Here is a 24,811-nt window from a genome sequence, read left to right as displayed (position 1 = left end):
CCCTCTTTTTCCTTTTTATTCCAAAGTGTGTGTGCATGCTATACATTAATATATACTTTGTATGTGAATTGGGTTTAAACATTAAAAAAAATGTATTCTAATTTGTTAGTGCTTCATTTCAATAGAAGAAACCCTATTTGATTTTCACTCCTTTTCCAAATTTCTGTGAATGGAGCTAAATAATTAAAAATGGAAAGAAGCCCATTATTGGTTAATTCTTAATATAGTTTTGCTATTAAAACTATGGTAACGAATTTTAGAAGTATATATTTAATATAACAATCACAGTGTAATGCCTTGGATTTATGTGGTCCTAATATACAGCATAATTGGGACTGTATTTGGGGTCTGAGTTATAGGAAGCTCCTTTTGGGGTAGAAAATTTGAGAGGAGGAATCAGAAGTAGCATGATTTACCCTGGGGTGTCATGACGGGATGGTAGATGATATTGAATTCTCTGGTCTACACAGGTAAGCACTCCTGACTACACGTGTGTGGAGTGGCTCTGGTGTCTCATTGTCATTTTTATAGTTTATGAAATGATCTGGGGATTTTGGAATTGGAGTGTATCTTTCCTTCTTTGGCCACAGTACAATTCCTCTGGAGGTCTGACATCCAAATTGGATCTCTTGGGGCTAAAATCAAGGTGTTGGTGGGGCTATGTTTCTTCTGGAGGCTCTAGGGAAGAGCCTGTTTTCTTGTCTCTTCCAGCTTTTAGAGACCTCCTGCATTTCTTGTTTCATGACTCCACATCACTTCTCTGACTGATTTCTCACCTTCCTTTTACAAGGAATTGGGCTCACCCACATAATCCAGTATAATTTCGCTATGTCATGGTCCTTGATTTAATTATATCTGCAAAAACCCTTTTGCTATGTAAGGCAACGTATTTATAGGTTCTGGGGGCTAGGATGTGGACATTTTTAGGGGCCATTGTTCTGCCTATTACAGAATACAAAATTTTAAAATTCTACCCCAGATTTGAAAACTGAAATTGTGGAAATATGTCTATAATTTTTAATGGAAAGAAACTGAAATCTTTGGGAGGGTTAGAGTTCATTATTGCATTTTACAAAGAAAGAACATTACTTTGATAGAATAATGACCTCATCTTGTAACCTTTTAGGATTTTCTCTCTCCATTTTCACAACTATAGGCATAAAGAATTATATCAATTGAAGATATTTGCTATTGATTCAGGCTCAAGTAGCCTTTGAATCTTGTTTGTAAGGGCATACCAGAAAAACTAGCTTTCTTAGTTTAACTCTGTTCTACCTGTCTGGCTGAGTTCTGTCCCCCTGCAGTACCAAGTCTACTGTTATTTTCTTGCCTAGCAAAGCCTCACCTTAGGAAAAAAATTAGAGTAGTTCTGTCAGATTTAGTTAAAAGCCTGCATTTAAAGTTTTCCTTAGAGAAGCAGTTTTAGTTTTGATTATTCTGCAGGAACAGAAATTGGAGCTGCCACTGACTTCTGGACCAAGAGCTCAGCACACATCAGCTTTAGCCCTGCTCAGTGTTTTGTGTTTGTGTTAAGTCCATGAATGTCGTTTTCATTTTTTTATTTCACATTTTAATCCTCACCCTTTCATTGATTTTTTTTTTTTTTTTTTGAGAGAAAGAGGGAGGGAGAGAAACATTGGTTGGTTGCCTCCCGTATATGCCATGACTGGGGATTGAACCAATAACCTAGGTGTGTGCCCTGGCTGGGATTTGAACCCACGACCTTTTGGTGTACGGGGCGATGCTCAAACCAACTGATCCACCCGGCCAGGGCACTTACTTCACATTTTATATATCATGCTATGTATTTAAAAGAGGAGATGCATAAAAGCATGACCACTGTGTCATCTTTGTGTATTAATAATAAAAGTTGTGCATATTTCTTCATTTGCAGCCAGATTTACTAATTAAAATCCCAATATATGTTTATTTTTGTGCCTTTTATTGGATCTATTAATTTTTAGAGACTTTTTCTTTTTTCCTTTTTTATGAGAAGGCAAGATAATGGTTAGAACAATTTTTAGAGTCAGGTATACCTGGGATTGAAACAAGTTCAAATGGTTAATCATTGTGTGACCTTTGGCAAAATAAGGATAATAATTTCTACTTAGTAGGGTTGTTTTGAAAATAAAATGAGACAACATATACAGAGTGCTTAGCACAATGCCTAAAACATAGTGCCTATTAGTAGTATTTAGCCTGGCTGGAGTGGCTCGGTTGGAGCATCATCCTGTGCACCCAAAGGTTGTAGGTTCAATTCCAAGTCAGGGCACATACCTGGGTTGTGGGTTCGATCCCCAGTTGGTGAGTGTATGGATGTTTCTCACATCAATGTTTCTCTCTCTCCCTCTCTCTAAGCATGTCCTCAGGTGAGAATTAAATTTTTTAAAAAAGTATTTATTTAAATAAAAAGATCCTATCCAAGTACTTTTAAGTTCTTTTTCACCCAAATTATTTACCTACCTGTTATCACACCAGAGTATAGTTGTGTTAACTGTTGTTGCAAAACAAGCCACATAAAATTTAGTGGCTTAAAATAATGATTTATTATTTCTCATGATTCTGTGGGTGGTTCTCACCTGGGATCACTCATGTGGCTGCATTCAGCTGGAGGCTCAACTGGTCTAGGTCCAAAATGGCTTTGGTCACATGTCTGGCAGCTGGGGCATCTCAGTTCTCCAGGAAGCTATTATGGCTTCTGTATTACCTGGCAGCATTGGGGTAGTGTTCTTAGAGGGTGAAAACAAGCTTGAAGGCCTCCTAAAGCTAAGCTCTGGAACTTGTGCAGCATCATTTCCACTACATTCTGTGGGTCAAAGAAGCCACAATCAGCCCAGATTCAAGGGAGTGGAGGAACAGGTTCCACCACTGGCTGGGAAGAGCAGCAAAATCACCTTGCAAAGGAGCATGCCCAATGGATGGGAGGAATTTGTGGCCATTAAATAGTTGACCACACTTATGGAGAACTCCAGTATTTATCAAGATTATTCATTCCATAACCCATGCTCATGTCCACAATCAATTCTAAAGAAATGCTTTATTTGTTTTTCCTATTCTGGGTGATGACAGAATATAACTGGGAAATTTACATTAGAGGAAACCCAATAAACACATGAAAATATGTTTAACTTCACTAACAATAGGGAAACACAGGGAAAAACAATCAGATACCATTTCCCATCCATTGTATAGTCAAAAATTAAAAGTCAGTTAAAGTATTGGCATATAAACAATGGAATTAGGTCCAACCATATAAAATTGTGCATATTTGCCCTGGCCCATTTGGCTCATTGATTAGAGCACTGGCCCACGGACTGAAGGGCCCCAGAATAGATTCCTGCCAAGGGCACGTACCTTGGTTACAGGCTTGATCCCCGGCCCCGGTGGGGGTGCCTCAGGAGGCAACCAATCGACGTGTCTCCCTCACATTGATGTTTTCTCTCTGTCCCTTCCATCTCCCTTCCACTCTCTCTGAAAATGGAAAAAATAATGAGGATTAAAAAAAAAAAATTGCATATTTAAGTAGTTTTTACTTACAAAAACAGCAATTTCACGTTTCAACCCAAGAAAAGGGTGTTCCTTACAGCATTGCCTATAATAATTAAAATAAAATAAAATGGATGGTATAATGATGTAGTCATACAGTGTAATATTTTAGAGCAGTTAAAATAAACTGGGTTTATATTTGTCAACTTGACCATATCACAAAAACGTGTCAAAAAGGCAATGTAGAACACATGTATACTATGATACTATTTGTAGAAATGTAGATAATACAAGTTAATGCTATGTATTAGATGTGTATACATATACATTCCTATGAAAGTATTAAGGAACTGGAAAGATATATATCAACTCCTGATAGTAGTTGCCAGTAGGGCAGAAGGAGTGGGACTGAGTGGTTGTTAAAGGGACCCTCAGCTTTACGTTTTATTATTTTTTTTAAATGAAGAAAATTTGACTAACATTTTAAGTTCTGGGTATTTGGAGTACATAGGCATTTACCATGTAGATCTTTTATGCTCTCTAGTATATTTTTTTAATTGCACAAAATAAAAGATCAATTTATTACAAATAATTTGTAGCCAGTGATCACCTTGACAAGTAAATTTGAGAAAAAAGAACAAAAACACAAACTTGTGTCCAGTTCTCTTGATTCTTTTCCTCAATATTAAGGATCAGCCACAACGGAGATACCATTTTGGGAGATGTGGACATTCACTGATACAGTTTCTAACAGTATTAAGTAAGAAAAGAATAGACATTATCATGGCAAAAAATATCTAAGACAAGAATTCTTAATCTGGGGGAGGGGGCGGTCTGTGAACCCCTTACATTTGTATATTGGCTCATTTTCTGAGAAGGTTCATAGCTCTCCTTTCTCAGCGCTTCAACAAGAATCCTAAAAAAAAAAAAAAAAGATTAAAAACAACTAGTCTAAAGCAAGTGCCTTATTCAGAGTAAACATTCCTGAAATTCTCAGGGCTCTTCACACTGTGGATCCTCCTGCACCTATAGTTCAGTCACATTGCGCTTCTCCCTGACACTCAGATAATGCTCTTTTCTCCCATTTTAAATGTCACCTCTTTAGTGGCTCCAAGTTCATTCTGAGGGCTGTGCAAATGTTCAAAAGTTACATTGATATCACATGACCAAATTAAAAACATGTACCTTTCAATATTAAAAACATTTTGAAAAATTACCATTAATTTTGCTGGGAAAATTGGAAATCCACATGCAAAAGAATGAAACTAGATTACAGTTTGTCCCCATGTACAAAAATTCAAAATGGGTCAAAGACCTAAATATAAGATCTGAAACGATGAAATAGATGTAAGAAAATATAGGTTCTAAACTTAATGGACCTTGGTTGTAGAGAACATTTTATGAATTTGACCCCAAATGCAAGGGAAGTAAAGGCAAAAATAAATTAATAAGACCATATTGCCCAGCCTGGTGTGGCTCAGCGGTTGAGCGCCAACCTAGGATCCAGGAGATCAGGGTTCGATTCCCGGCCAGGGCACAGGCCTGGGTTGCAGGCTGCAGCCGATCAATGACTCATCATTGATGTTTCTATCTCTCTCTCCCTCTCCTTTCCTCTCTCTGAAATCAATAAAGATATATTTAAAAAAAAAGACCATATCAAGCTAAAAAGCTTCCGCATAGCAAAAGAAACTGACAACAAAACAAAAAGGCAACCAATCCAGTGGGTGATGATACTTGCAAACAATAGCTTCAACAAAGTGTTAATATCCAAAATGTATAAAGAACTCATACAACTCAACACCAAACAATCCAATTAAAAAATGGGCAGAGGACCTGAACAGACACCTCTCCCAAGAGGACATACAAATGGCCAACGGATATATGAAAAGATGCTCAACTTCACTAGCTATTAGGGAAATGCAAATCAAAACAACCTCACGCCTGTTAGAATGGCTGTTATCAATAAGACAAGTACTGTGTTGGAGAGGTTGTGGAGAAAAAGGAGCCCTCATTCACTGCTGGTGGGAACGTACACTGGTGCAGCCACTCTGGAAAACAGTATGGCAGTTCCTCAAAAGATTAAGAGTAGAGGACTGGATAAAGAAGATGTGGTCCTTACATACTATGGAATAGTACTGAGCCATAAGAAACGTTGAAATACTGCCATTCGCGACATGGATGCACCTTGAGAATATTATGCTAAATGAAAGAAGTCAGAAAAAGCTAAGAACCATATGCTTTGACTCATGTGGGATACGAAACTGAAACTCATAGACACAAACAATAGTATGGTAGTTATCAGAGGGAAGGGGGGTGGGGGGAGTAAAGGGTAAAGGGGGTCAAATATATGGTGACAGGATGATTTGACTTTGGGTAGGGGGCACACGATGCAATATACAGATCATGTATCATAGAAGTGTACACTTGAAACCTATATGACCCTAGTGACCAAGGTCACCCCAATAAATTTGATTTTAAAAATTACCATTATATTTGATTTGCTTTTAGTCACAATATCTAATGCTTAAAATTTAAAATAACATAGAAAGGAAGATATGACATTAAAAAAAAAATATATATCTTTTAATGATTTCAGAGAGAGGAAAGGTGAGGGGGAGAGATAAAAATGTCAATGATGAGAGAGTCATCATTGATCCGCTGCCTCCTGCACGCCCCCTACTAGGGATCGAGCCCACAACCCTGCATGTGCCCTGACTGGGAATCAAACCTCTATCTCCTGGATCCTAGGTCAATGCTTAACTGTTGAGCCACACCTGGCCACGCTGACATTTCTATATTTCTGTATTTATCAAAGAGAGCATGGATCGAAAAACTTTACAAACATGAATACAAGATCTAGAGATCAGGAGAAACAAGATAGAAAAGGGATGAAATGGATCCATTTTAGAAAGCAGCTTTTTAAATATTTCAACCAACTCCGAGATACTCATCTATTTGCCTTTGTATATCAGCATGGGAAATGAAGAAACAGTCCTAGGGCTCAGAATGATAGAAAACCCTTCTTTTATTTGAGTGTATAAAAACTTTGGTTTGTGAATTTTTCTGAATTCAGGGTAATCTCCAATACACACCATCTATGGCTGTTGCAACAAGATCCCCCAGTTTGTCCACACTACAATAAGCCATTTGTGGAGCCAGTCTCCAAGATAGCTCTCCATGATCCCTACCTCTGGTACTTAGCCTTTGTGTCGTCATCTCTCACACCGAGTCAGGGCTGGTCTGTATGACCAGTAGAATTTGGCGTTAAGTGATGGTGTGTGACTTCCAAGGCTGGATTATAAAATACACTGTGGCTTTCACTTTGTTCACCCTTCACTCAGTCTGAAGGAAGCCAGGGGCAGCCAAGCATACCCATGGGGAGGCTCATGTGATGAAAAACAGTCCTCTTGGCAGGGTCCAGTGTGCCCTCTTGGCTATAGCCCCATGGGTGAGCCATCTTGGAATCAGATCCTCTAGCTCCAGTCAAGGCTGATTTTAAACTATACTACAAAGCTACAAAACACAGTATGGTGCTGGCATGGAAACAGATACATAGATCAATGCAATAGAACAGGCAGCCCAGAAATAAATCCTCACTTATGTGGTCAACTAATCTACAACAAAGGAGGAGAGAATATACAATGAGGGTAAAGATAGTCTCTTCAATAAGTGGTGGTGGGAAAACTGGTCAAATAACAACAACAACAACAACAACAAATTGGACCAACTTTCTTACATCATGTACAAAAATAAACTCAAAATGGACTAAAGACTTAAATGTAAGACCTGGAACCATAAAACTCCCAGAAGGAAACATGGGCAGTAAACTCCTTGGCATTGGTCTTAGCAATACCTTTTTGGATTGATCTCCTTGGGCAAGGTAAATAAACAAACAAATGGGATTACATTAAACTTAAAAGCTTTTACAGAGTGAAGAAAATCAACAACAAAATGAAAAGATGACTTACTGAATGAGAGAAGATATTTTCAAATGATACATCTGATAAGGGGTTAATTTCCAAAATATATAAGGAACTCATACAAATTAATGCCACCCCCTCCCCTTCCAAACAATCCAATTAAAAAATGGGCAGTGGAACAAATAGACACTTCTCTAAAGAGGACATACAGATGGCCCACAGACATATGAAAAGATGCTCAGCATCACTAATCACCAGGGAAATACAAATCGAAACCATGATGAGATATCTCAAACCATTCAGAATGGGTACCATCAAAAAATAAATGACGCCTGGCAGGGCGTGGCTCAGCGGTTGAGCGTCGACCTGGGATCCAGGCTATCAGGGTTCGATTCCTGGTCAGGGCACATGCCTGGGTTGCGGGCTCGATCAATGACTCTCTCACCATTGATGTTTCTGTCTCTCTCCCTCTCCTTTCCTCTCTCTGAAATCAATAAAGATATATTTAAAATAAGTAAATAAATAAATAAATAAATAAATAAATAAAAATTAAAAAAAAAAAAAAAAAAGAATGTGGAGAAAAAGGAACCCTGTTCACTGTTGGGGTTGTAAACTGGTGCACCCACTATGGAAAACTGGATGGAGATTCTTCAAAAAGTTAAAAATATAGCTGCTATATGACTAGCAATTCCATTTCTGGGTATTTATCCAAGTAAAATAAAAACGTGAATTCAAAAAGATATATATACCCCCATGTCCACTGCAGCACTAATTACAGTAGCCAAGACAAGAAGCAACCTAGGTGTCCACTGAGAGCTGAGTGGGTGAAGAAGTGGCACATATACAACAGCAACAACAAAGAACAATATCTTGCCATTTGCAACAACATGGATGTGGACCTAGATGGTATTGTGCTAAGTGAAATAAGTCACACAGAGAAATATAAATGCCATCTGATTTCACTTAAATGTGAAATCTAAAAAACCAAACGAATGAACCAAACGAAACAGGCCCACAGATACAGGGAACAAGCTGATGGTTACCAAAGGGGAGGCGGTGAGGGGGTGGGTTAAAAAAAAGGAAAAAAAGAACAATATTTGGAGGTTCCTGTTGAGATTTTCTCTATATTACACATTCAAAAAGCATATATTTTTATCAGAATATTTTATTTCAAGAGTTAACATTTTTTTTCCAAAAAGTAAATACAATATAGTTACTTCCCTGAGTATAAAGAACTAACTCTACCATAAAAGACAATTACAAAATTAAGCAATTATAGAGGTACATATTTTCTGCATTCAATTATACTATATTACAAATTTATTCTTAAAAACCTCATGTATTTTGTAATTTTAGTTAATGTTTAAAAAAACAAAACAGTTCATTTTGCACCTGTGATGTTAAGGTGTGTCGGCTCTGTCTCTATCGAACTCCAGAGCAATCTTTAAAGCAGTGCTGTTGAGTCCCACAGACTGCATGTTGCATATGATAGAAACAACTATTCCTCTTGGAGGGACCTTGTTATGTACAGAGTCTGCATCCAGTTCTTCAGGGAGGATCAGCAGGACGCTGCTGGCGCCCACTGCGCCCCCAGTATGTGAGGCGTAATGCCGCTGCTTCCTGCAGGAGCCGTACATTTGCTTCTTCTCCACGACACCCCACGCCATTGCATATTTACCCTCCTTATCCCAGGACATCTCTGTGTTAGGGACTGGTGTCCAAATCATAACCATTGTTTCTGGTTTGAGATATCCAGGCAAAAGATTTTCATTCGAGTTCTTAAACAGCCCGACTTGGTAGCCATACAGCATCGCATTCCCAAATTTCAGAAGGTCACCCACTGTAGACAGAAATCCGCCACCAGCCCATTTGTAGGAGTTATCCACATAAGGTGTGTTGACGAGACGTCTCTTTTTATTGTAAACGTAAAATCTAAAATAAAATAAGAATGGTCATTAAAAATTTAATAGTCTATTGTTGACTTTACACATGAAAATGAATAGGAAAATGTACATGAGACAGATTGCATTTCAATGTGGTAATCGTACATTCTCGGGAACTAATCACTAATTTTCAGGATTCAGGTCTTAATGAAACACAGATGAGTGAGTAAGCTAGTCTAATTACTTGTGAATCGAAGCATTGAAAGTGGGTTGTTTTTCCTACTGTCATGGCTTGCTCGTGCTGAGTGTATCAAAATTTTAATAACTACAAAAAATTTAAAAGTGTACACATCAAGATGTTTAGAAATAAGGTTAATATTTGTAAGGAAACTAGATCTCTTAGCTAAAAATACCATAGAAGTACCATGTACAATGACGTGATGTGGTGCTGTCTTGGTGTAGCAGGAGAAAGCAGCTGGAGTTAGCAAACCTCAGCTGGGACCCCTTAATCTCACCCTTTCTAACTATGCTTATCTTATTTGATTAACAAACACTATAGAGTTCTTACTTTGTGCCAAGCATTGTTCTAAGAATTACATTAAATATGAACTAATTTATTCTTGTAACAATATTAGGAGATAGGTACTGTTATAACCCCTATTTTACAGATGAGGAAACTGAGGCACAAAGAGTATAAATAACGTATGTACCCACATTGACAGAGCTTGTGGGTTCAGACCCAGGCAGTCTGGCATTTCTATTCTCTGCTCCCTCTCTGCTTCAGAGCCTATCTTGTAAAACGAGGACAAATATATCTACTTTGCAGAGTTAGGAATATATGTATAAAGCACTTTGCATATAATAAGTGATAGCTGTGAGTCACTCGTGCATTCAGCAGTTAACGATGGAGCACTCACTCTGTGCCAGGCGCCGTTTGGATGCTGGGATAAAGTGTTAAAAGAGACAGTGTCTGCCCTCGTGAGGTTTCTAGTCTAATGTGAGGAGACTGTACCATAAATATTACGCAAATAAAATGAAGTCACAAAACAAACAAAAAATGAAACTTGGCTCAGGAGAATCCTTTCTTTCAAGATTCATAATAAAATGAGGCTCTTAGGTTTTCAGTTAGCTGACTGTCTCACCTCTGATGATCTTCATCTTCCCTCTACTTGGGCTATTCAAAGGCAGTCAGACCCGAATCTCACCACCGCTTTAAACCGCTGTATTGCTAAGGTCTCAAACTCAGGAATTTCTTCCCATGACTTCTGCTTCTTCCAGCTTCCAGCTTCCAGCTCTGGAGCTGAGCCTGCTCCCTGCCCTCACTGTGCCTCCATCATTCCCCGCGACTCGCCCCCGTTTCCCCTGGTCTTTCAGTTCCTCCTGATTTCACCTGGTTTTCTCTTCTAGCCTGAACTAAACCACCAGCCATTTCAACTATCTCAGCTGTCATCTCACTGGCACCTTTAGGTCCCTCTCTTCTGACCGACCCTGAACACGTACAGGCAGCCCTTTCCTTGGTTCCATTATCTGCCAAGAAAGGCTGTAGAAATTCAAACAACAAAGGTGGCTGATACCAACTCACAGACTGGCTAAGGGTCTTCGCTGCTGTTGCCGAATCTTCTCACCCTTCTTCTGGTTTTCCCTGGTATATCCTTCCTAACAGCTCTTCCCAGTCTCTTCCTCTCAGCCCTCCACTCTGCCTCAGGCCCAACTAGCAGATACCTGGGCCTTCTGTTGCACTGAGAAGACTGAGGCCACCCAAAGTGAGCCAGGAACTCCTCTTTACCTCAAAGTATACTGACATCACCATCCGTTACTTTTTCTTTCTCTCTGATCACTTAAGAAATTTTCCTGTTGTTTTTAAGGCTAATTCCACAACCTACATTGTTGCCTCTACAACTCTGCTCCACCAGTCATGCGTCCAGGGTTATTTGTCTCCTTGCAGTCCATTCTGCACACAGAAGCCGGAGCCTGCGTCTCCTCCCTCTCCCACCCACTGGAAACCCCCCAATGGTCACCACTGTAATGACAGTAAAACCCAAATTTCTTCCCAGGGCCTACAACACAATCAGTAATCCTCAACACAGGCAGTACCAACCCCATAAGCAAAAATTTTGGAGACTTTTTTTTCAGTTGTGACAATTATTAGAGGGCTCTTACTGACATTTAGTAGATAGAAGCCCAACGTTCCTAAATGCCCTGTGATGCATGGAAAAGTCCCACCCAAGGGTCCATTCTCCCAAATGCTGCAAGGCTTTCTGTGCCTTGCCAGGAACTTGGACTCCTTCACAAAATGCTCTAGTTTCCTAGATCCTAAGAAAAAACAACTTCTCTTTCTTTTAAAATCCTCACCTGAGGATATATATATTTTTAAACTTTTAAATTAATTTTTAGATAGAGAGGAAGGGAGAGAGAGACAGAGAGAGACAGAGAGAGAAACATCTATCGGTTGCCTCCCATACGCACCACAACCGGAGGTTGAACCCACAAGCTAGGTATGTGCCATGACCAGGAACCGAGCCCACAACCTTTTGCTGTACGGGGCGATTCTCCAACCAACTGGCCAGGGCAAAAAAATCTTTTATCTTTTTACCCGTGTTACATCTTCCAGTTACCAGTCCTTTCTCTCTCCTCATTTATTGCCAAACTACATAAAACAGTCCACACCTGCTGTTTCCATGCACTTATCCTCTGCAGTCATTCAGGTCCTTAAACTCTGGCTGCCGTTCTCCCCCCACACGCAGCACGCTCCCTTAGGGGCTGTCAGGATCTCCTAACTCCCTTTGCTCCGTCTTCACCCTATTTGCCCGGGGCAGCACTGCTAACCCGCCCTTCCTGGCTGCCTGCAGGCAGTCCGGCTCTGAGTGCCCTCTTCTAGTTCTCTATCCTGGGGCTCCCTCCAATCACCAGTGGTTCCAGTGTCCCAGGTCTTTTCCTCTACAGAGATAGTTATAAATCTGCACCTGTACCACAACCCCTGTCCCAAATTTACAATAGAATTTTCTATTAGCATTAATAATTCTCAAATTTGGTTTTGGAGAAGGGTAGGAGAGTTGTGTATCAGAATCACCTCTGGAACTCCTACCTCCCAAAATTATACCCTCCCTTCAAAATTCGTAACTTTGGAGGGACTGTGGGCATCGTTTGAAAAGTAACTTGTCTTTCTTCCTGCAAGATTCTTATATGTCCCCTAAAAGCCCAAGTCATAATATTGGGTGAAGCAGGGGTGGCCACAGGTATGTGCTTTGAAAATTAAAAAAAAAAATCTACAGAATCATATATGCTCTCCTGAGAACCAATGACTTGACATGTGGTCTTCTCATGTCTCAAAATGAACAAGACTAAAACTAAATTAATCTCTTCCAAACCCTTTTCTCATATTTTCCCTCTCCACTGAAACCTTGGTTGACTCTCTTGCCCTCAACTCTTATATCCAATTAGATGCTAAACCCTATTATTCAGTCTCTGCTTTGTGTCTGCCCCTTTCTTCCTTCCATTCCTACGGCCACTCCCATATTTTAGGTCCTAATTACTTTCTGCAGAAACACTAATTACACTTGGAATTCCAAGCCAATCAAATCTAAAAGGAGCCAAATAATAGAAATGTTACCATTGTAATTAGCTAGTTATTAACAATAGAAAAGGAGCAAAAGGGAGGCCAGACATTATAAGCATGGCCCCCTGGGCAGCTTCACCAGGAAGCTGCAACTTCACCCTCCCCAGGGAACCACGGGTCCATCCCCTGCAGATCACTGGGAGAAGGGACAGGACAAAGGGGAAACGGAGGCATGTGCAGTGAAGTCTGGGAGACTAGGAAAGATGCCTGTCAGTCTAACCTTGAACAGAGATCATTGGCTAGAGAGGGTGGAGCCAATGCACACCGGTGAACATCTGGGAATACATAACCCCAACAAAGGAGTTCTCTCTCTCTCTCTCTTAGCTCTTGTGCCCCCCCCTTTAAAAAAAAAAAAGTCTTTATTGATTTCAGAGAGAGGGAGAGATAGATAGAAACATCAATGATGAGAGAGTCATCGATCAGCTGTCTCCTGAATGCTCCCCCCGCCCCCCCAGGGACCGAGCCTGCAACCTGGGCATGTGCCCTGACCGGAAATCGAAGGGAGATCTTCTGGATCCTAGGTCAATGCTCAACCACTGAGCCACGCTGGCTGGGCCCTCGTGGCTCTCTTGTCCCTCTGCTTCCTTGCATTTGCCCGTGTTCCCTCCATAGCCATGTGGTCCGAGAGGCCGCACGGCCCGTGGCCATGTGGACCCCACACACAATGGACGGATGGACTGCAGCTGGGAACACGGCCTAGGCTAGCCTGATGCTGGACTGGGCCATGCAAATACGGACGGAAACTGGGCAGCGGCTTTAACCTCAGCCCTGCTAACACAGCTGGACTTCTCCCTTGGCGGGAGGAAGGCAAATGGGACCTTGGAAACTCAGGGATGTAATTTCATGCAAATAAATGCCACTCATTCTCCTGTGCAAGTCTCAGAAAATTCCTTCTTGTGACATTACAAGGACGCCGCTTCCCTGGCAACTGGTGGGGACATGGAAAGCTCCCCACAGATAAAAGAAATACATTTTCTCATTGAGAAACAAAGTCCTTAGAGTGAACTCCAAGTCTGTAAAGTAGGAGAGAACTACCAGTATATTTTGGTGAACAATCACCTTTACGTAAAGCATTTCAAACCACCTATTTCAAGGCTGAAAATAAGAATTCCTCAGTCACTCGTCCTTTAAAACATAAAACTATGGGGAATCCCAGACTTTAATCTAGAATTTTCAACTTTACATAGTTAGATTTTAGACTTTAATCCCTTGATTCCTTTTTGCAGAGGACAAATTAATGGCTTTTCATAAAAATAATCTGTTCAGCTGAATAATAACTTTATTTCAGAATCTTAAGAAATTTCTGCTCTAAAAAGAATGGGACATAGACACAGGTTCTTGAGTAAGTTACAGGGACACCTCTGTAAGGAATAGCTGGTGGAACGATGCCAAATGACAAGCGGCCTCTTCCTACTTAAGAGTCTCTAGATTCTGCACAAGAACATTACATAACCACAGAAATCTACACCTACAAACTCAGAAACCAAAATACTTTTATTTTTAAAACGCTACTTAAATGCCTTTAAAAACAGTTATGCGCTACTTCGTATTTTATTGCTATGAGAAGTTTAAAAACCCACAGAATTTAAAATGCATATTATAAAAACCAGTCCCACTTTAACATTCAGCATTAACATCTGGATTGAATCTACTACTAGAGTCTGTCAGCCAAAGGCATAAGAAACAAAACTTAATTTTAGAAGAAAATCTAGAAAATAAAGATAAATAATAATAAAAAAGATAACAGAAGGTGAAGGCCATATCTATACTGTCAAAATACAGCAAATGTTTCAGAAAGCATTCGCTTTATTTGGTTTGGTCCCATCTAATTATGAAAGAGATTTTTGTTGCAAGTATGATGCCAAATGCATAGAAAATATGAACGAAGTCTAATAATAAGCTAATGCATTGACTAAGGATTCTCATATCAACAAACTGAGTGTCTTTCAGTGGCAAGAACATTTGCTCCACTCCCTGGTGGGTATTTGCTTAAGGACTATTTAGTTTATTTGCCTATACAGAGTCGATATATCTATTTGCATACACAGAATCAATATTCTTATTCTTCCATTAAAAAAAAAATCAACCCAATTTTATTCAGGAAAGCAATGTACCCTGCTAAAAACCATTTTCTCTGCATTCTTTACAGCTAAGTGTGACCTGTGGCTAAAATTCTGGCCAAAGAAATGTAAGTAGTATTTTGGAGTGGGATTCTGGGGAAATAGCTTAACAGGCAACAGACACTGAGAAGCACTATTTTAACACACAAAATATACACAGAGAAGTGATAAAGGCAATAAATATTTACTCTCGGGTTACAATAACTCTAAAAAGACTTGGTCAGGATAGCATAAACATATTTACTTTATGATTATGACCAAGGAGTCAGTAACAAAGCTGGAAACTTTTGCTGGAAATTTTATTTCCTGCAAAATGGTACCTTGAAAACAAATGAATAGAAATTTGCATTTACTAAGTTTACTTTAAGAGTTTTTTATTTTTATTTTTTTAAAGCTACATATGTTGAAATGATTCCCTTAACTCTCTAAAAGAGATGGTCCCTTCAAGTTCTTTTCAAATTATTATTACAAAAAAAAAAAAGAGAGAAACCCCTGGCCGATGTGGCCAGTATGGCTTGGAGTGTGATCCTTTGCTCTGAAAGGGCGCAGGTTCTATTCCCGGTCAGGGCACATACCTAGGTTTCAGGTTCGATCCCTGGTCAGTGTGTGTATGGGAGGCAACTGCTCAATGTTTCTCTCATGCATCAATGTTTCTCTCTCTTTCTCTTTCCCTTCCCCTCTCTCTAAAATCAGTAAAATATATCCTGGGGTGAGAATTAAAAAAAAGGGAAAAAAAAGAAGCAGAGTTGAGTTTCATAGGCCCAGTAGATAATGTATCAACTAAAATAAAAACAAAGCAAATGGACCGAAGATTTTCCTAGGTAACACTCTTTCCATCCTATTTTATTTCAGCAGCTCATTTAATCTAACTAAAATGAATCAACTACCCCTTTAGCACCACTACCCCTTTACCAAAATCTAAAGAGAAAACCCAGAGCAGATAGGAACCTTTTTTTAATATAAATGGAAACCCACTGCCTTTTTTCAAAGAATGGGAGGTAAAATAAAATTAACTCCTCATCATATGCGATATTTTGTTTTTGTGCAAGTCATAAACTAATCACTCATTAAGAAAACAGCAAATGAATGATAGCTGCTCTGCAGTCTGTACATTCATAGAACCTTAATTTTCAGTTTAGAAAAGAGGCTTAACGATACATAATCTTCTTCTCTCCCTTATATGAAAGTCTAGGCATTCATATCAAGTGATTAAATGCCCAGATCTAAATCAAAATAAGGTCATGCATCTATACCATCTTTATTAGAGAATCTTTTTTAGATTCAAATGACAACCTATAGCATTTGTCAATTTTTCTTATGCTTTCCAGTAAAGTACAATGTTAGACCAAAAAACCCAAAAAACCCAAAACACTAAGAGTCTGAACTGGTTGAGAACTACAGGCCATTTTTAAAAATTAAAATTCATTGCTTGCTGCTAACCCAATTTCTTTTAGGTCCAAAGAAATCTCTTTCAGGCTGACTAGCAATGCATTTTAATTCCCTTAAATAAGCTGGTAACTTTAAAATGGTAATTTAACTAAATACAACAGAATATTAAACAAAACTAGTGCGAAGATAGGAGAATAAAGCTAAAAAAAATTCCACTGTTTCATCTATTTCAAGTAACTGCTAAGCCATTTAAAGCATATACTAATGGAAATAGGAAACAGTTGATTAAATTATCTTTCTAATAAACCAAATAAGTAGAGTAAAATGGAAAAGTCATTAGCTTCAAAATTTTCTCTCAATGACCCTTTTACAGATCACTAGTAAAAATTACGATAAAACTTTCATCTGCTATATTTCAATGAAATGATTTTCAAACTTTTACAGTGGAGAAACCTGGCCAGTACCACCTCAACACAACAATTAAAATCACCATCACCAACAATGGGATAAATTGGCATCATGAGACTTCTGCTATCAAGGATATTATTGGGACAATTTCCAAAATTTGAATAAGGTCTGTAGATTTGATAAAAGTATGGTGTCAACGTTAACTTCCTGAATGTCGTTGTTTTTAGAAAATACACATTTAAGTATTTACTGGTAAAGGAGTATCAAGTTTGCAACTTATTTCCAAATGGTCAGGAAAAGAAAACCAAAAGCATATAGATGGACAGATAAAGCAAATGTGGTAAAATGATAACATCTGCAGAATCTGGCTGAAGAGTATATGGAAATTCTTTATATTTATAACTTATTCTTATAACTTTTTCATAATAAATTATCCTTATAACTTTTCTATAAGTATAAAATCATTTCAAAATAAAAATTAAGACAAAAATAATAAAAGGTAAACAAAGAAAGCATTAGTTTATAAATATTTAAGAAAAAGAGATGATTGAAGAGTAAATTATAGATGCCAGTGATGGGTGCAGTTCTGGTTCAATTATTCATGTGCTTAAATTATTATTACTGCCTTTCATCTAAGGATCTTGGGACTATTTTACAAACACACTTTTTAAATGGAAAAACAGACATGTAGAAAAGCTTCCAAAATGTGGCAAGTTGATTTTGGAAAAGAGATAAAATTTGAGGTTTAACTGATAACATAGTATTAAGATGTGATATAGTTAGACACACTGAAAGGTATTCATTTACCTTGCTCTATTGTAAATCACTGGTTCATTTTCTTCCTGCACAGTTGTCAGCATATCCAAGTCATGGAATATTTTTTGCATATAGTCCAAATATTTATATCCTGAAGCTCTTTCAACTATGGCTGCCAGCAGGGTATAGCCAAAAGTTGAATATAAAAACTGACTACCTTGAGACATCATTGCATGAAGGAAAAAAAAAAGAAAATGATTCATTATTATTTAAAAACATGCAAAATATTTTTCCACTAAAAACTGGTATATACCTTAAAACTGGAATATTTTACTGCAACATTTATAAAGCACCATGGATGATATGTTAGTCAGCTTTGTAATGGCCCTGCTTATTCCATGTCCCTAACACAAGAATCAAATGGTGATCAACACATTTAAAATTTCACATGAATCTACTGCTTTCTATGATAAAAAAAAAATCCCACAAAATGGCAATAAAATAGGAAGGGAAAGAGAGCAAATTTGGATCACTGGGTCAACTATCTTATTCTTTTTTTAAAAATATATCTTTATTGATTTCAGAGAGAGGAAAGGAGAGGGAGAGAGAGAGATAGAAACATCAATGATGAGAGAGTCATTGATCGGCTGCAGCCCGCAACCCGGGCATGTGCCCTGACTGGGAATTGAACCCTGATCGCCTGGATCCTAGGTCAACGCTTTAACCACCGAGCCACGCCCGGCCGGGCAACTATCTTCTTCTTAATATACCTATTCCCTATTGCTTAAGGCATAAGTAGTTACACAAGTTATTTTAATAAAACATATGTAGATGTTAAAAACCTTGTTTCAAATACATATTAAAATACAAATACATATTCAAATGTACATATTGTTTCAACTACAAAACCTTTATCTCACTTTGGATTCTGGAAACATAGATTGTATCATCTGTACTAAAAATAGGTGAGAACCTTATTTTTAAAGACAAAAATCCATAATTATATTTCTTTGCCATTATTAATTATACTTATATAATATCTACTCATGGTAAAAAATCTTTTAATATGAAGATGGAATAAAAAAAAATAAACCTATGGTAAGCTTAAAGATATTAAGTGGTTTCAGTAGGCATCATACCAAAAAATACACAAAAACAGAGACTTAGTCGGGCCCAGCCTGCATGGCTCAGTGATTCAGGTCACGGTTCAATTCCCGGTTAGGGCACATGCCCAGGTTGTGGGCTCGACCCCCAGCAGGGGGCGAGAGGGAGACAGCTGATCAATGACTCTGTCATCATTGATGTTTCTCTCTCTCTCTCTCTCTCTCTCTCTCTCTCTCTCTCCCCCGCTTGCTCTCTCTGAAATCAATAAAAACATATATAAAAAAAGCTATTTTAATTTATTAGTTGTTTTGGAAATAAAATTAAGTTGAACACTAATTTCTTTAAGGAATGAAGGAACAAAGTAAGTTGAGCAATTTAAATTCTAAATAAATACTAAAATACTAGCAATACTTTATCACATCCATTTGGGTCCAGATTTTGTTTGGAGAACTATTATTCCAACACTTCACCATAATTTTTCCACAAATATCTTAATATTGAGAATACACTAACTGACTGGGTAGCCTCCATGAGGCTAAATCTAAACAAGCAGCTGCCTGGATGCTAGGCAGGAACTCTGTGTTAAGTTCTTAACTATCATTAAGAAATGCAGACAAAAGGCAAGCACTGTACTGACAACAAAATCCACGCCACGATCATCTACCACGTCAAAGGCACTAAGGATGGTAGTTTGGATTTTCTGAAAATTAACACTTCAATGAGTTTATTAAGAGAAGGAATTAACACTCACCAGGTTTAAAGAACAAAGGGTCATTTTTAAATAATCTTAGGGATTCTATTGAATTTTCAAATTTTTCTTTCAAATATAATTCACCTTGCTCAAAATCATTTTTTTTCTTGAGGGGTTTGGAATTCCGGCCTTTGGCTTCATTATCCTGCTCTGTCTTAGCTTTAGCCAAGTCATTCTTTTCATTACTTTTGCCTTTTTCTTTTAACTCTTTTTCTTGGTCAGATTCCATAATCTCTTTCATCATCTTCAAGGCTTTATAAGCTTTTTCTTCTTTCACCTTTTTCATGTCCTTTTCATAATGACGAATTCCACTTAAATGGGAAATCAATAATCTCGTAGTGACAGAAACCTAATTGTAAAAACATGGAAATTAATCACATTATTCAACCAGAATGAGAAGTTGGCAGCTTCGGAACATTGCCTCAGTAATATTTTCCATTTTAAACTGCTGTTGGAAAAATATGTAGCATACAAATCTTTAGTTTCAAATTTCAGAAAATACTCACTCAATTATCATCTGGATAAAAAAATAAAAAAAAAAGAACAATAATTGAAAACAAACCAAAGAAGCCTATGCAACCTTTTAAACTATTCAATGTGCCATCTGTAAAATGAACTGCGAGTTTCATTACCTTTTCACCTTCATATTCCTTTTCTGGGAATTCAGGAACATAACGTTGTACTGGGACATCAAGGTCCAGTTTCCCTGCTTCCCACAGTTTGGCAAGAGCAACCATGGTAAGGCTTTTGCTGATACTGGCGATTCTCATAACTGTCTCTGGTTTGCACGGTACACGGTTCTCAACATCAGCATAACCTAAACCTACAGGGAAAAAGAGCAAAAAGTCACCATGAATAAACTTTATGGTCAAAGGAGTCTTGATAAACGGAAATAATACTAGCTTAAAATATCTTGTGTATTCATTGAAAGGAAAGAAATTCCACTTTTACAAGTTCACGAAAACTTATCATGTAAGGGATAAGAGTCTTAACACCAGCAACAGTAAGTCTAACAATTTAACTTTATAACTAAACATAACTAAACAGAATTGTATCTTGTGCACGATAGTCATTTCCATCTGATTCAAATACTATTTTTTCTTAGCTTATCTAAACAATTTGGTTATTCTACATTTTAAGTAAATTATTCCACATTCTTTAAAGAAAACATCATTGTTCTTCTTCAGATTATATTTATTCTTGAGTTTTGAATTTCCACTGAATTCCTTAAAATATCTATCCAATAAAAAAAATATGAAAAGAGTTCCTGCAAACCCAATTTAGCTAACTATCAATTCAATTCAGGTGCAAACCAGAAGAGAAACAATGTACCACCAATTTAAAGCTCCTTCTAGAAAAAACTTTAAGTTTGATTTCATCTTCCGGACGGGCTGAAAGTGGAATTCTAAGAGATGTAAAGAACTGAGATATGAAAAGAAAAAAAGGCAAACAATGATTGTTTTTAAACTGTAAAGGGTTTATGCTAAAATTATTTGCATAAAAACAGAGCCCTCACCCATAAAGCTGATATTTATATAATTTTGGTTACAATATTTTTCATAAATTAGATATACTGATTAGCTATACTTATACTTGGAGGAAGAATCATTTTTCTTTAAATTCAATTCCCTACTGCTCCCATAGTAAGAGTAAATAAGTACTACTTTATTTAAATGAGGACTGAAACATTTCCTAAAGTATGGTTCCTCAAAACCTAGGATGACAAGCTGGACCAAGTTGTGTGGAATGAAAAAGTAAATCAAGTTATTAAATATGATTTGATACAAGTATCATAAAATGCTTAGAAATCCCTCTCCTAAAGCTTCTAGCTTTGTTTCAAAAAATAGTTGCCTATCTCTCTCTTTCGTCCTCTCTCTGAAATAAAAAAAGATATATTTAAAAAAAAATAGCTGCCCTGTGCCTACTCAAAAAAAAGTAATAGAGTAGATCATAAACTCCTTAAGGACAAGAATCCTGTGCCTGCCTTTTACAGAATAGGCGACTCAATAGACTGAATTAAAAATGAAAAACACAAAATTCTGACGTTTTATCTACTCATAAGGGTTTATCTACAAATAAGCAGTTAACAGGTTGTTCTAGAAACAACTTTCAGAACAATAAATCCAGTCCTTTCGGAGCGGGTGTAGAAACAAGCCATTTTTAAGACTCCGACTTATTCATTAGTCACATTTTAAATCTATGGATAGAAAACTCGATACTTTATTCTGTTAGACACATTTTCTCTACAATATGGATAACTTTACGTAAACTGAACAGCATTTCATGAGATTCACTCCCAGCAGTAAAACACCAAGATTTCATTCACCAACTGGCACAAAACCAGATACTAAATAACACTTTTCTGAGCTTACCTTCAGACCAGATTTCCTTTCCATCTACAGAGACTCCAACCACTATGCCAGGCGCGCCCACCTCATCCTAAGAGCGAAGGGGAAAGGCAGACAGTTCAAAGACAGGCGCAAACCCCCGCCGGTCCGCCGGCGCTGGAACCCCGCCGCGCCCAGGCCCCGCCCCCGACACGCCCCTCCATGGCCCCGCCCACCCCGGCTGCAGCGGGCCCGGCGCTGAACGTGTGGGGTGTGCACCGCTGGCACCCTGAATGCGAAGAGGCGGTTCCCCAGGCGGGCGGTGACCTCCTCCCCGATTTGGGCAACCCCCCAAGAGCGTCTGACAGTAACCCGGCCGTCGGAAAACGGGAAGTCTTTTTCGGAAGATGACCGTGGGCATCTCATCGCCCAGGCTGGGGTCAGCTTGGCCCGGGGAGAAGACCACCGAGGGGCCCGATTCCGGGGTGACGCCGGGGTTGGGGCGCCGGACTCCCGACCGCCGAGGCCCCTGGTCGCCGTACCTTGATCCTGTGCAGCAGGTCACGGCCGCTGTCAATGGCTCTGGCGTACCGACTGGAGGTGGGCGGCGGCGGCGTCTGCGGAGACCAGGGGGCGAGGGGCTGCTCCGGCGGCGGCGGCGGCTGCTCGGCCCGAGGCGACGCCTCGGGGTCGGGGCCCGCGGGGGGCGGCGCGGGGGATGCGCCCCTCAGCCCGCCCGCCAGCTTCACTCCGAGCGCCAGCCCCAGACCCAGCCCGAGGCCCCCGACCCAGCCGGGGCCGAGCCGCGGCAGCCCGGCGCGATGGTGGGACCCGCGCCGCCCGCGGCCCCAGGCCCAGCCCCCCGGGGTCGAGGCCCGGGTCGTCACGGCCGACCGGAGCCGGTACATGGCGTCTCTGAGACCCGGCAGCCTCGGCGTTCGCTCTGGCCGGGCGGGCGGCGGAGGCGCTGGGGCAGGAGGGGAAGGAGAGCGGGGAGAGGAAGGAGGGGAAGGGAGGGGACGGGGACGGGGGCGGAGGCGGAGGGGGAGGGGCGGGGGCGGAGACCGCGCTCAGGCCGGAGCAGTCGACGCCCGAGGGCCCGAGCGCCGATCGCATCGAGCCTCCCCTCCTTTCCCTTTGCCCCGCGCCTGGTCTCTAGGTGTTTCTTCATCTCTCTCCCCGCTCCCCGTCCGTCCCCCTCCGATCGAGCGTCACCTCCTCGGAGAAGCCCTCCTAGTTCCTGTTCCCTGGGGAGTTGCTGGCACACCTTGACCGCCAGTGTGCACACCTCCCTAACGACACTTAGCACTTTGTTTCATTGAACTACTCTGATTCCTCACTAGCCTGGGACCCCTCTGGACCCTCAGCTCCTGGAACAGCGCCCCGCATCTCCTTTCCTCCCAGAACCCTCTTTTCTCCCTCTCTCACCATCTCCATTTTCTATGTCTCATTTCAGCTCATAAGGCTCTTGTAAAAAATCTCTTGTTTCCGGAGCTCTAGCTCCACATCACATCAAACGTATTAAGTTACATCCAGGCCTTATATTACATTTTTTGTTGTCGTAAGGAAAGGTTTTTAAAAATTTGCACTTGAAAAATTTTAATCCAAAAATAACTCACATAATTTACAGGTAGCCATCTGTAGATAATCAGGTTCTTGTGAAATAAAAAAATCTAACCTCAAATTGCTACAAAATGTAAAATGTGTATAATCCTAATTAGACAATTAATAGCATAATGTTAATTTTGAAAATGATTAAATGTCCACTCCAGTTTTACAATTTTCTCTTTATACTTAGGGATATGCACATACACACATTTCTGAAAGATTTTTGAAAGCTTGTTGGCCTTAGGTACTGGGGCAATATATCCAATATATAAAATGATCCTGTCTTTTCTTGCAGGTGGAATATATAGAGAGTTCACAGGCTTGAATTGACAAGCTGCTGTCAGGAGAAAAAGCTGTAAACATCTTGAGCTAATAATTTAAGGGAAAAGGCAATAATGGTAAGCATACCTGGTCAGAAGATACTGGGGCTAAATGATTATAAGGTGCTGGAGCTGCTCACAAAGCCCACAACCCCAAGAGACCAGAGTATTTCCAGGAACCAGGGGATTTGTCAACACAACTCACGGAGGTCTCTGGAGCACCACCTGCAGTTAGAGTGGACTGCTGCACTCCGTCCAGACAGCATTAGAGGTCCCTACCATAGGGGCCCCACTACTGCAAGCACAGGACAATGAGAGAAAGGGTATAAAGAGAAAGAATGTAAAAGACAGTCAGTGGTGGTTACAATAAGTGCTGATTTTATCATTGCTTTAAAAACTGTACATATATATTTTGTGCCTTCTTCTGTACCTCTCCTTAGATCAGAAATGGAACAGAAACACAAAGGCATAGAGAGAACAAAAGCAATGTCTGGATGGACTTCCACCAGTTTGGAAGCAGGTAGATTAGAGGCCACCCAAAGTATGGCTTCTGTGGAGGTAACAGAGAATAAATATTCTCCATGCAAGCCAAGTGCCTAGGAAGCAACCTGACCAAGCAGCTAACAGACATTTTGGCAGGATCTTTACTACCACCATGAGGCAGGAGCCCAGAGCTCCAATGTTCTAGCTGGCTCTGGACTGGGAACCACAAAAACCAGATAGAAAAAAAGTAAATCACTAGACAGGAAGAGGAGTGAGAAGACAGAGAAAGGAAAAGGAGAGGAAGAACATGAAAGGAGGAAAAATTTTTTCCACTAAAAATAAACCTTCAAATTAAATTTCCAAAACATATGAAGGAAAATATTTCTAAGAAAGACTGGCAACAAAATAATCACAAAGTGAAATCACCTTAGACAAAAGAAAGCAATAGAACAATCTATAAGAATAGTTAAAAAGAGAGGCCATCCCCCGATTAAAAAACAATGGGTTGATAGAAAACAAAATGTTTTTTAAAGCCACAGTGAGATACCGCTCCACACCTATTAGAAAAGTCAAAATCCAGAACACCAACAACACCAAATGCTGGTGAGGGTGTGGAGCAACAGGAACTCTCTTCCTTTGC

General features: G+C 39.6%; 1 protein-coding gene across 3 annotated transcripts; it reads right to left on the bottom strand.

Moving 5' to 3' along the window:
- Positions 1 to 8,559: 8,559 nt before the first annotated feature.
- Positions 8,560 to 22,766, bottom strand: LACTB (lactamase beta). 3 transcript variants are annotated; one of them, XM_081124122.1, is made up of 6 exons: positions 22,303 to 22,766; positions 21,806 to 21,872; positions 20,066 to 20,256; positions 19,434 to 19,782; positions 17,630 to 17,795; positions 8,560 to 9,338 (listed from the first exon to the last, which is right to left on the bottom strand). In XM_081124122.1, exons 1-6 carry the CDS (start codon positions 22,666 to 22,668, stop codon positions 8,807 to 8,809), a joined length of 1,671 nt encoding a protein of 556 aa, XP_080980248.1. In that variant the 5' UTR covers positions 22,669 to 22,766; the 3' UTR covers positions 8,560 to 8,806. The 3 variants fall into 3 exon arrangements, 2 of the variants coding, with proteins under 2 accessions (XP_080980248.1, XP_080980247.1); XR_013997875.1 differs by having other exon boundaries at positions 8,561 to 9,338; positions 17,630 to 17,791; positions 22,303 to 22,763; XM_081124121.1 differs by having other exon boundaries at positions 8,561 to 9,338; positions 19,518 to 19,782; positions 22,303 to 22,763.
- Between the last annotated feature and the right edge of the window lie 2,045 nt (positions 22,767 to 24,811).

The sequence above is a fragment of the Miniopterus schreibersii genome (genome assembly GCF_964146895.1).
Source record: "Miniopterus schreibersii genome assembly, chromosome: 1".
Lineage (NCBI taxonomy): Eukaryota > Metazoa > Chordata > Mammalia > Chiroptera > Miniopteridae > Miniopterus > Miniopterus schreibersii.
This window is presented reverse-complemented; position numbering and strand designations above follow the sequence as displayed.

What these genes read in the sequence shown, in the direction of transcription:
- LACTB (XM_081124122.1), bottom strand. Translation starts at nt 22,668, where the DNA reads ATGTACCGGCTCCGGTCGGCCGTGACGACCCGGGCCTCGACCCCGGGG. An exon ending in CCCTTTGTTCTTTAAACCTG is followed by an intron (nt 17,796 to 19,433) that starts GTGAGTGTTAAT and finishes TGATGTCTCAAG; the next exon opens with GTAGTCAGTTTTTATATTCA. An exon ending in GTGATTTACAATAGAGCAAG is followed by an intron (nt 9,339 to 17,629) that starts GTAAATGAATAC and finishes ATTTTATTTTAG; the next exon opens with ATTTTACGTTTACAATAAAA.